This window comes from Chenopodium album, chromosome 5 (assembly GCF_948465745.1).
Source record: "Chenopodium album chromosome 5, dcCheAlbu1.1, whole genome shotgun sequence".
NCBI classification, from domain to species: domain Eukaryota; kingdom Viridiplantae; phylum Streptophyta; class Magnoliopsida; order Caryophyllales; family Amaranthaceae; genus Chenopodium; species Chenopodium album.
In genome coordinates this window covers 15,714,023-15,730,024 of record NC_137838.1, presented here as the reverse complement: position 1 = coordinate 15,730,024, position 16,002 = coordinate 15,714,023, and the positions used below count along the sequence as shown (strand labels likewise).

Here is a 16,002-nt window from a genome sequence, read left to right as displayed (position 1 = left end):
AACAATAACAATATTAATGATAATAAAAAATTATAACAATAACTACAAAACAATTTATAAGACCATAACATTAATTAATTAATTAATTAATAATAATAATAATAATAATAATAATAATAATAATAATAATAATAATAATAATAATAATATTAATATTAATATTATATTTCTACTAATTAATAATAACAATATCAACAACAACAACAATAAAAATAACAGCAACAACAACAATAATAATATCAACTACAACAACAACAACAATAATATCAACAACAACTACGATAATAATAATAATAATAATAATAATAATAATAATAATAATAATAATAATAATAATAATAATAATAATAATAATAATAATAATAATAATAATAATAACAATAATATTGATAATAATAATAATAATAATAATAATAATAATAAAAATAATAATAATAATAATAATAATAATAATAATAATAATAATATTTTCAATAATAATAATAATAATATAAATAATAATAATAATAATAATAATAATAATAATAATGAAACAAAAAATAAACATATTACTAATAATCATATTAATACAACAAAATTACATTAATTATCAAATACTAAATCACAACAATAATCACAAGACCACGAAAAAAAAATACATAAAAAAAAAAACTTAATAAACATAAAAAAAATTGAATAAACGTACTTAACAGTTAAAAAAAAAAAAAAATTGAATAGGAACATCCGCCTAAAATTTCCGGATGTCCCTAGGTACATCCGCCTGAAATTTCCGGATGTACCATGGAACATCCGGATTTTTTAGGCGGATCCCATCTTCCGCTTGAAATTTTCGGATGTTCCATGGTACATCCGGAAATTTTAGGCGGATGTACCTAGGACATCCGGAAATTTTAGGCGGATGTCCTAATTACCGAAAAAAAAAAAACTTACAAAATGATCCGACGCATTCTCCGGCGTACGTATGTTCCACTCGCCGTCCATGACCCAAGACCCGTCGGAAAATTTAACGATTTTTGAAAATATAAAATTTAGGTGGTCGTGGGGACCGATTTGGTTGCAAGGTCGTGGGGACCGATTTTGGGAAGCTCGGGACAGCAATGTCGTGAAGTGAGGGGACCGTTTCATGTATTGTGTCCAAATGGGGAACAAGGTCCTTTTTATAACCCAAATTGCATAAAGGGCATAGTGGTCCATTCAAGTCAAAAAGGGAGCGTTACCTGGTAATTTGGGAGCGACTAATAGCAGTTGAGTTTTAGAAAGCTTTTTCCTAAGCTAATTGTGTTTTTCTAAGCTAATTGCCACAATTTTTAAGTGATCTTTCTTAAGTGACTCATCTTTCTCTCTTTCACTTCTAAGCTAATTGCCTCAATTTTTTTATGTGATCTTTCGTAATCGGTCTCTCATCCCTTCAAAGCCAATTGACATTATTTTCATAAATGATTTTTCTGAAGTGGTTGTTTTTTTTTTCTCTCTTAAATTAAGATAATTGTCTTGATTTTCTTAAGTGATCTTTTTTGTGTGGTCCCTTTTTCTCTCAAATTTTATGAAGCCTTTTTCCTAAGCTAATTTCGTTTTCATAAGCTAATCGCCCTAACTTTCTTAGGTGATGGATCTTTCTTAAGTGGTCTCTCTCACTAAAATGGTTTCTTTCTTTCCACCCCCTAAGCTAATTGCCCTGATTTTCTAATTTATCTTTCTTTTCTTTATTGATCACTCTCGAGCACAATCCTTAGTTTGACTTTCTCATACTTGTCAATTCTGATTAATTAATCAATAAATATTGTGAAAGAAGCTAAGCTTATCAAAAGCTAATTGTTAAATTGAACTTTTCACTTCTTCCTCACTCTTTTTCTCGTTTCTTTTAGATCTTTCTCTCTTTATATCCTAATCATATCTAATTGCAAGTTCAGGAGGCGAGTTTATGTAAATTAAGAATTAATCAATGAGTTCATGATCAAGCTATATTAAGTAAGCAATCATTTAATTAGTACTTGAACATCTTGGTATAAGTGGTTTCTCTATCACTATCCTTTTTTTTTTTTGTGACATCTTGAGATAATTGCCTTAATTTTCTTTCTTAAGCTAATTTCCCTAATCACCCTATTATTCTGAAGTGATCTCTTGATTTGTGCCCATATTGATTAGGGCTATTATGATAATATAATATGAGTATTAATTCTTCAATCTTCAATTATAAATTATATGATCTTAATTTTTTAGTACTATTCTTTAACGCTTTAAGTTTTGGGTCATTTATTTGTGTGTGAATCCATGTTCTTAGCAAATAGAGAATCAATTCTTGTATCGATCGCTCTAATTAGAGTATGACAACAATCATATACATACACGCTTAATTTATACAGCAGGTTCCATTAATATATTTCTGCATATATGACAGTATTCTTATTAGAGGCAATGAATTAAATTTACTTTTGGAGATGAATGGATAATTCAAGGGCAAAATGGTCATCTAATAGCCCAATAATTTAAGTATGACACATAGATCATTACATTAATTTTAAGGGAGAAGATCTATAATTAGGATCAATAGAAAAAAAAAAATTAAATAGTGAGCTTAAGGAGGAAGTTAATTATATACATTGCCTCAGAAATAGTAGTAGTTCAAGTTTGTAGCAAAAAAGGATTTATACAACTTCCTATGTTCTATTTGAGAAACTATGCTTGGATCCAAGGGGTGCAACCCGCAAATTCTCCAAATGAGGACACCAAAATATATCGTGCTCAACATCCAAAACCTATCAAGCACACAATTGCAGTTAGCTCGATCTAAATCCTTCTGTACACAAAACTCTTCAACTGTCCAACCTAAATAATTATTCAAAGGTAGAACAAGGCACTTCAGTAAATGTGAATATAAATGTTAAACAAGAGAGAATTTTTTGATTCATAGAACCCATACCATAATATGATGCACTTTAAGGCCTCTCAATAGAAGATTCAGGTACAGAAGTAAGTCAAGTAAATTCTACTGCTAATATGTTAGGTTCATCTGATTTTAATGCCGGAGATCTCTCTACTTCTGTTTTATTAGGTGCATCTTACGATTTGTGTGCAAGGTTACCTCTAATGCCAATCTATAAAGTTCACCTATTCGATGCTTCATCATCTGGCTCTGACAGTTCGAACACTCTTTTGTTTGTCCCTGTCTCAATGACAAAAATCACAAATAAAGAAAAACTTTGATTCTACACTCCCATCACACTTCATGCAAGATTGCAATGTCACATATTACCAGGGAAACAGAAGGAGAGACAGCAGACCACTAAGGGCAGGAGTTCATAAGTTAGTGATGTAAATAAAGGACATGAAATCTATACCCAGCCATTGGCCATGGACCAAGCATAAATTAAGAGCCATTCACCCTATACACACCCACCCTGACCCATATACCCACCTTCTCAAACCTGTCACCCACCCGATAGAATCAAGTTATACTCCCTCTATCTACAAATTAACATCTTAATGGCATATTCACCCCAATTTTATCAAGTGATCACACCTAATATACATAAATGTAGTCATTGGCTTCCAAAGTCAACTATACAAAAATTAAGACGTATGGTTTAGGTATTAGCAGCCAAATTAAGATATGGTAGAAAAAGAAACTTACAATTTTGAGAGATTCAAGCAAAGCAGCCATTTACAATTTTGAGAGATTCAAGCAAAGCAGCCATTGCAGCATTGGTACTGTTGGCAAGTCTCTTGTTTTTCTTACATGGATTTTGGAGATCCCTTCGACTGAAGCTGTGGAAGTCGACCTTCTTACTGTCATTCGACATCTCGGTAACCTCTTCTTGTGCATCGAAATCAATGACTTCTTGCCCATCATTGACTTGCTACTCTACCTTCTTCTGGGGTTCACTTTGTCCTTTAAATTCGACACTTAGTCCTGAAACCACTTTTGAAATTTCCTTAATCTCACCTCCAACACAAGTAGAAACAAAATTCAGAAATCAAAAACAGGAAATAACATCCAAATTAAAATTCTAAAAAACCATTACCAGGAAGCACACTGTTGTCAGTAACATCAGATTGGTCATTTTCAGCCTCAAATTCAGCTTCCATATTATTTTTGGATTGAGGCTTCCTAAGATGTTCTATTTTGAGTGGTTCGCGTTGCCGGAGTCTTCCTTGCATCAGTTCCTTCCACCGCTCTAGTCCTTTTACTACAACGAGTTCTTGTGACCGTGGTCCGGAGAGCATAAGATGAGTTAATTGCTGATCTTTCAGGGAATCCCTGGGTTTCAGATTCTGGTTTTGCCAAAAATTAAGCAAGATCAGAAATAACAGAAAACCGAGAGAAGGAAATAACTCTTAATTCACTTTTAGCTCACTCTTTTTCTCGTTTCCTTTAGATCTTTCTCTCTTTATATCCTGATCATATCTAATTGTCAAGATCTGGACACAAGTTATGCTAATTAAGAATTAATCAATGAGTTCATGATCAAGCTCTATTAAGTAATATCCGACTATCCGTATGAGAAAAGAAAACACAAATACATAATTAAGTTAATATGTGAGAGGGCTATAACATAAATAATGAAAGCTGAAATATTTCAGAGTAATAACCAGTAAAAATCAAACAAAACCAAGTGAATAAAGCATTACAGAAACATAGACAAATAAGCACATAAACCAAAATCTAATCCCACAAATCATATCAAGAATCATAATTTTAGCACCCACAACGGTCATATAATCACCAAATTATGAAACAATCACCCATAAATATTATTTGTATAGTTTAGCTTTTGCCTTTATACAATCAGAGTTGGGAAATACAGCTATCTCCTGATTTTATTCCTCTTTCCTATCCTTATCATCCAGGGATCAAATTCAGAATTTCAAACTAAATTTGACAGGTGCACAGCACATATCAATTTAGTAACAAAAAAGTAATAGACGGAGAATGACTGAAATTAACCTTATATAAGACACAAATTGGATAAAGACATCAGTGGTGGGATGTTCAGCAGAAGCTGCCTCAATGCTGCCAAAAAAAAAAAAGGAAAACCAAATGAGCAATAAAGATAAAGGAATTTTGTTCATCCATTTAGACCAACAAAAGTCACAATGTTGGATACTGAAATGAAGCAACATTAATTGAAAATGATAGTATAAACCATGCTATTTGTCAAACTAATACTATCAAATCAAGAAGCCAAAAAATGAATAGTAGACAAAGTTCCTTAAGTTTTGGAAAAAAACAATGACTGATACCCATTTGATGCTACTAATGATTTCAGTCATTTCACCAACCGCTATGTTCCTCATTCTAAGTTTGTGAATTTAATCAAAGGAAAAAGTCCATATTCATGAAATATCCTACCATATATTCTATACTTGAATAATTCAGTCCAAAATCTTTGAATCTAGTGGGACAACTTAATTAAGATTCAAGTTGCAAAGTAGGCTGAAAGTACATAATTAAACTGCAAAATATGTAGCGGTTACGTTCCTGCAATGATCTAAGCTTACTAATGTCAGATATGTTAAATGCTCTATATTATCTAACAACGGTAAGGAGCAAGGAAAACAGCAAGGGACTAATCTTACAAACAGCCATATTACCCAGAACAAAAGGATAACAATTATTATTATTGTTTTTTTTTTTTTTTTTTTTTTTGAGGGAAAAAAGATAACAATTATTAAAACCAAACAAATTGCTGAAAAAAAAATTAAGAAAATAAATCCACCTTGTACGGTATACTGTACATGGCCACCATTTTCTACATAACGTGAACTGGTAGCAGCATTAAATCAGGAGTCACAGGTCCTGAATTTCCTCTTGATTGTCCGCCTTGAGCATGGTTAACCTTCTTGTAACTGATTATAATTGAAGGAAAAAAGAAAATTCAGCAACATAATACCCCCTTCAATGAATCAGTTCTCACAAATTGGAGAGAATCAAATTATCATTACATCCCATTCCCTCAATACAATCAATCTCATTATTCTTTAAATATTCTCATATACATTATTTATTGTGCCGTTAAAATAAAAAATTCTAATCAACCCATCAATTTCTCACAAGACAAAAGCAATTTAATATGGCTATCAAATTCATTAATTCCCAAATACAAAAGAAAATTCAATCATCAATATATCTCCATTCCCTCTGAATATCTCTATTTAAACAGAAAATCTTTTAGCTTGATTTTCTCTCACGTAAGTCTATTTATGCTATGACAAACTCAAATCCTAATCGATACATCAGATGATTACATGATTACAACAACATATTACATGATTACATTGGCTTTTATATAAAAGCTAAAAAAGATGGTCAAAGTGAGATGTGTGAATAGTGCAAAAAGTCTAAACGTTGCGAGTAATTTGGGATGGAGGGAGTACTTTCATATTGATTGGTTAGCAGATTCTCAAGTAATACAAGTGTGGGACATATAATAATGTATTTAATATGGCGTATTACTTACTACTATAAAAAGTGATTAGTTATTCTTGTTTATTTTTATTAATGAAATCAAAATCATTTTTTATTATTTACTATGGAAAGAATTTACAAGAGAACATGACTAATGGTAGTTCTTGTGAGTAAATAGCGGCTGCACGTGAAACCCAGTTTGCATCAGACCTTTGTATTTGCTTCAGACTTGGAGATTCCTAATCTATGAGATAATTGCTTTACCACTAACAACCAAAAATACAGAGAAAAAGACTAAAGCACATAAATACATATTCTAATCAATTATATGTGGATTTATGTGTTGTTATTGCTATAATTGTCATGTCTTATTGACTCTTGACGGCTACAATCAATAATTAGATCAAAGTCTACTCATAGCTACAACCGATCGATAGAATTCATGAGAAATATGTATTGTATCAAACAGCGATATAAAAAATGGTATGCAAAAGTGTCATATTTTATCACTAAAGAATACGCAATATGATAATATGTACTCATATTTGTTAGTTTTTCGCCAAGCTTCAATCTGAATAATAGACTGAAACAACCAGCAGCACTTCAATTAATGGCTTAGATGTCTAATAGGGAAGTATTATAAAACAAATGCGCAAACCATGTTTGTCAGTTCATTCAAGTAGTTCATCCCAAACATCATCCTTGACGATTCAATGATAGTTAACAGTTAATAATCAGAGTTGGTAACTCATATTCTATAAGGATCAACAATCGAAAACATAACAACAATTGAAACAATCGCCTCTAATGACCATCGTATTAGTATGAATCACAAACACTGCATGTACTCCAAGCAGCCAAGCTAACAATATTCGTAGTATGTTACATAGGGGTGTAAATGAGATAATCCGTTCACAAACTACTCGGCTCTAGACATTGTATTATTCATGTTACCTAACAAAAACTTTACAACATAAAATAAGCTATTCTCCTCAACTAACTGTACTGTTACTGTATAATGTGAGAGTAGAGTGCAAAAGTATAAGTGGAAGCAAACGAAGCATTAAAAAAAGTTGTGGCCATACAATCAGCTGTTTGTCAGTATTTCACTGAATCAGAAGAATCAACTGAGAAAACTTGGATCACACTTTTGTCATCCTACCAACAACATTCTTCCAAATCTTGTTTATATTATAACTTGTAAGCCTTACTTTTTGCTTTTTTAGGTAATCAAACTGCATGTGAGTGACCTCTACATGTTTTTATAGATTCATCTTTTCACTTTCTTGTTAATAATTACTTAATCAATTGAAACAGAAACAGAAACAGAAACAGAAGCAGAAGCAGAGTTGTACAGCAGAAATCTTCAGTCTGCAGTAAGCAAAATGACTCTTTATTGGCTTTTTAAGGGTTGTTAAGTCTGCAAGCTTCTTGATAAGAAACCTTTGCGGATGTTTCAAGTAAGAGAATACAGAGGGACCTATGAGTTAACTTCTGAAACCTTAGTTAAGCTTCTTTTGCTTTCGATTTTACTTTTCGGATTTTTCCCTGTGTTTAGTGAAAGATGATTAGATGAGTGAGATATTGTTTTACTCTTCTCAGTGTTTAAAGCTTTTCTGACATCTATTTGTCGATTAGTTAGGCAACTGATAGGAGACAAATGTCCTAAAAACCCAAGAAAATTGTAGTTAGATTGTTAACGTGCCAAATTGCCTATTGACAATCAGATTCAATCTATAAGAAGTTTGGGGGTAACGCTCTAGCAGGCCATTTTTCCAACGACAATATTGCACTCACTCTCATCACTAAATCGCAAGAACTTATGTTTTAGCTACCTATGACTAATGCATACAAATTACATAACTTACTGAGATACCATAATATAATTGCATTGGAGTAAGAATTATACACACATAAGTTTTGAAATGTGACAGTTTCCAAGGGTTAGTAATAGTACCTTGACAAGGTAGGTAGCACAGATCCAGGTATGTGTAAGCTGCTCCAAACAGGCATATTAAAATCACCAGCTAATGTATTTATCAAGCGTATTCAAGCCATAGTTTACATCCAAGCATGATCTTCAAGCAAAGGCTGGTCCATAAGGAAGAGCTCAAGATTGAACCTTGAAGTTTATTGAGTATTTCTCAAAATATAATTTCCTCTTCAAAGCCAATAAAACTCACCTGTATCCTACTACCAAAAGGGGTCAAATCTGTAATGAAGCTAACAAATAAACAACAAACTTTTAAAAGAAATCACAACTGAGATCAAAGCAACAAGATAACTTTTATTAATCTTGATAAATTTTGTGCAATAAATAAAATGAAAATAGATTGAAATATCCAAATTCTTCAAATCTCAACTTCAACAAACTTCAAATAATGCTAAAAGTTCCATTCCATTCAATAGTACAGCACTCAAAGAACAATTTGAAACTTGTCAACTTAAAACTTCAGCTGAAACTATATAAAGTCTACTTCAAGATTCTAGTAACATAACTAACTGGCAAAAAATATGCCGATACACCTAATTCTCATGGATAGCCATCACACGGTAAGCTTCAACAATTAGTACCTCATGGGGTAGCGATCCAAGTACCTCCCTGAAGGACATTCGTATGCCAGATGACCACGCCCTCCACACATATTGCTGATCACTGGTGTAACACAGTCCCTACTCATGTGCCCTAACTGCTGGCAGTTCCTGCATACAACATCCCTGTAACCACCACCACCACCACCACCACCACTGTAACCACCACCACCACCTCGAACCACACTTCCTCTCCCAGCAAGATCATCTGCCTTAGGGCAACCTCTTGCTACGTGTCCTGACAAGTTGCACAGGTTGCAGACAGGTTCATTAGTACAGTCTCGAGCAAGGTGACCTGTCCTCCTACAGTTGTTGCAGGCCTTCTCGTTGGTACAATCTGGTGCAAGGTGGCCTTGTTTGTAACAGTTGTTGCACAACCTCACATCACCGGGTGGTGGTGGTGGGACATGACAGTCCCTTGGCCTGGTGACCACCCTTGCCACACCTGTGGCAAATGCCCTCATTAGGGCAGCTGCTGGCTGTGTGGCCAGGTTCTCGACAGTTCCAACAAAGAGACTTTGTGGTACATTCCAGGCCAATGTGCTTGTTTTGATTTGAAACCAAACAACAGATTAATCTTTTTAAAATTAAAACCTTAACCGTACTTCCCAACACTTGAGCAAACCAAACAGTAGATTAATCTTTTTTTTAAAACCTTAATCCCACTTCCCAAAACTTGAGCAGAAGCTGTAAAAGAGAAATACTCTTACACAGCATGCAAAACCATAGACCTACGGATAACTAAGCGGCTCACCATAAAAATGGAACAAACAATTTAGTCCTCCCAAATCCATTGAGTATACTGTAAAATTAAATTGAAAATTAATACGAAATTTTGATTTTAATGGGGACGAAATTAGGGATTGAAATGGGGTACATTTGCAAACAAATTCGCTGACTATATTTGCTAAATCATTACCCCAGTGCAATGAAAACATTTGCTAAATCATTCAAGAAGAGGAATTGTGCTTGCATTTCCTAATGGGGTAAACTTGCAAAATTTATGAACCACATAGCCATAATTTGCTAAATCAAAAAATTCTTAACCTTTCTGCTTCTCAACCAGCAAACTTTCGTCCCTAAAAGGGTAGCAAATTTGCGAAAAAATTCTTAACAGACCCAATAATTTGCGAAATTGAGTATTAGATCTATTCCTAAAAGGGTAGCAAATTTTACAGCTGAAATGAAGAAAAGTGGAATTACCTTGATTCGTTGATGATTTATTCGAGGATAAATGAAGGAAATAGAGAAGCGGCTGCTCAGATCCGCCACCATTTCAACACCATGAAAATATTGCCAAACCGAAAAATTACTTATTTCTCTCATCTACCATTTTCTTGATGAGAAGACGGAGTATGCTTCAATGGAATCGAACAAGATATGGTGAGAAAACTGACATTTTCTCGAGAAAATTAAGGAAACCACCTGTGCGCATCTAGATCGCATAACAAGCATCCGACTTCCAGACCCTTCAGAAGCAGCAGAACCCTGATCACAACCATACTTAAGCTTCTCAAAAACATCTAGATCTTCAAAGAAGAATGACCCAACTGTGCGCAATTTATTAAGGAGGGTATTGGGGACGCCATGATTGAGGAAATGGAAAGCACCCCAGTTACGGCAAGCAGAGGATAGTTGAGGAAGGAGAGAGACCGCCCATGTGCTCAGTCAGTGATATGTTAATGATGCACATGGAATTTTTTGAGGGCAAATCAGTCACAACACTGTAGATAAGGAATTGCAAGCACAAATACAGGGGTAATTTGGTCAGTACAATGTTCATTAGGAACCCTAAATTTTTGTGTGTTGGTGCTTTTATAGGATAAGGATACACTTTGACCGGCACATAGTTTTAGGCAATTTAATTGACTTAAGCAAAATAAGAGGTAAGTGGGGTAGTGGAGTATTAAAAAATTGTTAAAGAAAGATAGTGGGGTTAATAGTTTATTGAAAAGTAATGAATGTGAGAGGAAAGATATAATAAAGAAGTAGTAGTGGGTTTGGGTGGGGACCATGAAAGGAGAAAGATATAATATTTTAATGTATTTTTTTGCCAAAAAAGAAATTGTATCACTTAAAGAAAACACGGTCGGAAATGGAAAGTGTATCACTTAAAAAAACACGGAAACTATTATAATGTGTTATGTATTATTTTTATAGCACTTGATTAGTTGATTGTTATTTTTATTGTAACTTTGTAGTACAATTTAATCCGTTTGGGCTACTTATTTAAACTTTATTATAAATTAGTGAAGACAATTTTTGAGAAAAAAATATCATCTCATCATAAACCGCAAACCAAACCGCACCAAACCGTATTATTACGGTTTGGTTTCAATACTAATATGGTTTGGTTTGGTTTGAAAAAATTACCAAACCGTATTTTGCGGTTTGGTTTGGTTTGGACTCAAACCGCACCAAACCAAACCATGTTCGCCCCTTGTTAGTAGTGTAATTTAGTGGGTCATGTGCTTTAAATAAGCGAAATAGTGTAGTTATTCCCTAAAATAACTTTCCATTTATATTGTGTTGCAAGTATTATGACATTTTCATTTTCGGGAATTGCTGCAAATATTAAAAAACGGATGAAGTATATAATTCTCCCCCCCCCCCCTCTTGATTTTGGATTCTAGATTTCGGCTCCATGAAATGTTTGAACTCTCAATGCTTAGTGTCTTGCTCCCTTACATAATTGGAATTTGTTGAAGTAAATGTTATCTGATGTGAACATTTGTGGCATTATCTTTCTCTCTTTCTTGACTTTCTAAGTCTAGCATAAATACATCAAATACACATATCCTTAATATTTCTTTGATTAGTCACGATTCCTCATACTCCTAGCCAATTTCAAAGTTGCCTTAGAGCTCGACGTGAAAGGTTGATAGTTTTGAGGGTTTGGTCCCAAATATATATTTCAATTATTGATTTATTGTTTGATTTAATCTTTCTTGAAGTTTACTAACGTATGTATTGTTTTAATAGAAAGATGTATGAGGCTTCAAAGTGAGTAATTCAATTACTTAATTATTCTTTTGATGTAGATATCATGCTTAGATTGTTATTTTAATTTCTAGTATCATGTTAATTAGGATAGTGTCATGTTAGAATGTTGATTGTGATTCCTAGTATCATGTTTTGGTTAACGTTTTGGTCTTTATTATTAGTGACATGCTAAGGTTTGTTATTTATCTGTTTAATATCATGTCTATGATCTTGTTAATTATATACTGATGATATTATTATTATTATTATTATTATTATTATTATTATTATTATTATTATTATTATTATTATTATTATTATGATGATGATGATGATGATGATGATGATTGTTGTGTCAATAATTATACATTGCTTGATTATTCATGATTTATTGTTATTGCTTGATCAAGCCATTTTCTACAGGTTTTAAGGAAATTTGTATTTGAAATCATGCCTAATAAGATAATTGATTAAATTTGATTTAAGCTAATATGATTTTTATTCAAGTGATCATCCAATAATAGATTTATTTGTGCATTAATAATCAACCAATATACATTAAATATGTTTAGGATTAATCTATTGAATGTATTTTGATCGGATAACGCACATGGATATCATAAGAATTAAGTAGAGGCATATTTAGGGCGGGTTTTATCTCTTTTAGGTTGTATTCGTACTATCATTCCCGAATTTCCTGTCGGTGGTTCCAGACCACTAATGAGTTAGCGATCTTTGTGATTGTGAATGTGGTGTAACCTTCACACCCTTGGGCGGTTTACAAGTTCCTAAAACTTGTTGGTGACTCTTTTGCTTTATCTTCTTTTCTTTTGGACGCCACTTTGCTTAAATGCATGATCACATTGGAGCTCAAAGTTGATATTTGAAATATTCATTAAAGTTTTTGGCGACTCCACTTGGGAGGATTTCAATTTTAGTTCCTAAAATTTATTTTGCTAATTGATTTAGAATGAGTGGAGGAGACTTGAAACGTTCTAGATATTCATGTGCGTAATTATTTGATTAACATTGTGGCATAAGCATAAAAAAGTCCGCATTGGAAAGACCATCCATAATGTGTCAAAAGCATAGGAATTTTACACTTATGAAAATTGAGAAATATCTTTCACAACTAGAATCGAAAAAAAAGACAACTAAAAATCAGAAAATTTTGAGAACACAAAAAAGATGCTGCAAAGTGTAGGAATTGTCACGAGACAACTGTAATACCTTGGAAATTCGCTTCTTTTAAAAAACTCTTTTACTCAAAATAAAACTCATTTTTTGGAAATATCCACAATATTACCGCCACCGTGATAACGACTAAGGCTATTTTCAAAGTCACACTGTGGAAGACCGACTTTCAAAAACTCAAATAAAATAAAGCTTGATAAAACCAAACTTAACTTTAAAATAAACTTACATTAAACAAGTAAGTTGGAACCATTAAAGGCCCTTTTAAACCTAACTAAAATTTTAAAACAATAATTGAAGTTAGTGTCAATGATAAAAATAAACAATTCAATACAATAAGTAATAAACAAATAGCATATAACCCTCTTCGCTCAATCCCAACATGCTCCTTCTACCTGTACTTCACTTTAGTTCAACCTCACTAATCGCCATATAAAATGGGTCATAGTAAAGTCAATCCAAAGAAAAACCAAACACAAACAACAAAGTACAAAAGCTGAGTGTTCGATGATGAACAACCTACTGAGATAGTGTTCGATCGCGCTCCAATGTGGGTTCGAATTATGGATGTTCCATTCAATAAAAGAAGTTTATCTGTTATGCGGGAGATAGGGGACTCTTTGGGAGGTTTTGTGGAGATTGATGATGCTGATCCGCTTGGGTGGGGGGAGTTCATAAGAATAAAGGTGCTGGTTGAGGTGCATAAACCACTTCGCAGAGGCATATTCCTCGCTACTCGGAATGGAAAGACCAAGTGGGTGGATATCAAATACGAGAGACGACTGTCGGATTTTTGCTTCTATTGTGGTGTTCTTGACCATACTGATAAGGAGTGTACTAAGAAGGAGGAGGAGGATGATAGCAGTTTAGAAGTGGTATACCAATATGGGCCATGGCTTAGAGCATCTTCGCTAAAAATCTCACGGTCTATGCAATCTGATAGAGAGAAGGAAAGGAAGCTGGTTGAGAAATTTGGCTCGAAGAAAGGTGGCGGTACTATCTCGTATAATAACCCAAGTGCTATTAAACTTGAACCGGTGAGTGTTGCACGTAAACTTAGCTTTCTATCTCCACCCTCGAGTGAAAGAGACGTGTCACCAAAGTCCAGGGACGTTCGGCTTGCTTTAGTTGCTGATGAGCAGACTAATAAACTGGTTCTTAGACCAAGAAGGGTGGAGGAGGGGGTAAGGAGTGGAGAATCTGGGAAGTTGGTGGATGATCGGGCTACTAAATTGAGGGAGGGGGAGAATGTGAGTTTACCAAAAAATATACATATTGGAAAGTCAGTGGGGTCGTATGAAACAATTAGTAGTGGAAGGAGTGGGGAGGGGGTGGGCTATTCAGAAAATAAAATTATGAGTGTGGCAAAGGGGTTGAAGGAAGTGCGTAGTAGTGAGTTGGGTGAGAAGAATGTAATTAAAAATGGGAAAAAATGGAAGAGGGTGATGAGAATGGATGAGGGTGTCAATCTTTAATTGATGGGGAGGGCTTAATGGGTAGAGAGGGCAGGGATACATAAAAAAGATCAATGATGGAAAGGAGCAGTGATGAGGAAATGGAAGGTGTGGAAAATTCGCGGAAACAAGTGAAGCTTGGTGATAGCATCATTTCTGGAGACGGGTTAAATCAAGTAGAGGGTCTTGGGGATGCCCAAGCCCTCAAAAAGCAATGAAAATTATAAGTTGGAACTATCATGGGATTGGCAACCTATTGACAGTTAAAGCTCTCCGGGATTGGTGCTGGAGAGAAAGGCCAAATCTCGTCTTTTTAATGGAGACGATGATTGATGCGGCTAGTTTGGAGAGATTTTGTAATATTTGTGGTTTTGTGAATGGCATATGTCTTAGTAGTGCTGGGAATTTGGGTGGAATGGGGCTATGGTGGAAGGATATTAATGTGGCGGTTCAATCATACTCGGTTCATCATATAGAGGCGCACATTTGTGATCATAATAATGAGCCGGTGTGGAGAGCAATTGGGGTATATGGATGGCCGAAACATTAAAATAAACACCTCACTTGGTCTCTAATGTCACGTCTTAAAGGGGGTAGTTCGTTGCCATGCCTTATGTTTGGCGATTTCAATGAGATCACTTGTGCGGGGGATAAGGAAGGTGGTGCCTTACGAAGTGAAAATGACATGGATGCATTTCGATGTGCAATTGACGACTGCGGCTTAAGGGATTTAGGGTATAAAGGGAGTATATTTACATGGAAGAAAGGCAATAACCCTGCAACTTTTCTCCGTGAACGATTGGATAGGTTCCTTGGTGATGTTCAATGGCACTCTTGCTTCCGGTATTCTGAAGTTTGGCATTTCCCTATTTACCGCTCCGACCATGCCCCAATTATGCTTTCTTCCAGTAACTATTATGAGCGTGGGAGGAGTGAAAAGTTGTTTAAATTTTAAGCTCTTTGGCTATCGAACGAGGAGTGTGAAAAGGTTGTGAAAGAGGCTTGGGTGGAGATGCCGAGTAATAATGTGGTTGCTAAACTTACTAGTTGTGCTGGAATACTTACTAAGTGGGCAGCAAAGTGTTTTGGGGATGTGAAAAAGCGAATTAAAAAAACAGAAGCGAAAAATTGAAGCAAGCCTAAAATCGTGTACCTGATGCAAATATGTTGAGTGAGTGTGCTTCTCTGTCGTCAGAACTTGATGATCTACATAGACTAGAAGAGTCGTATTGGCATGCTCGAGCAAGGGCAAACAAATTGAAGGATGGTGACAAAAATACGACGTACTTCCATCAAAGAGCTAGTTTTAGGAGTTGCATTAATAGGATTAAAGGGTTGTTTGATGATGATGATGTTTGGCGTGAGCAAAAGGAG

At 34.3% G+C, this 16,002-nt stretch overlaps 1 protein-coding gene and 1 pseudogene across 2 annotated transcripts; one reads left to right on the top strand and one right to left on the bottom strand.

Annotated features, from left to right (window-relative positions):
- Window positions 1-2,450: 2,450 nt before the first annotated feature.
- On the bottom strand, window positions 2,451-10,630 carry LOC145631974 (uncharacterized; annotated as a pseudogene). Its single transcript, XR_014112432.1, has 6 exons — window positions 10,202-10,630; window positions 8,364-9,541; window positions 5,718-5,847; window positions 4,946-5,011; window positions 4,023-4,272; window positions 2,451-3,910 (listed from the first exon to the last, which is right to left on the bottom strand). The product of XR_014112432.1 is annotated as an uncharacterized LOC145631974 (transcript).
- A 4,572-nt stretch (window positions 10,631-15,202) lies between these two features.
- Window positions 15,203-15,583, top strand: LOC145632655 (uncharacterized). Its single transcript, XM_081685001.1, has one exon. The coding sequence runs from the start codon at window positions 15,203-15,205 to the stop codon at window positions 15,581-15,583; it is 381 nt and encodes a 126-aa protein (XP_081541127.1).
- The last annotated feature ends 419 nt before the right edge of the window (window positions 15,584-16,002 follow it).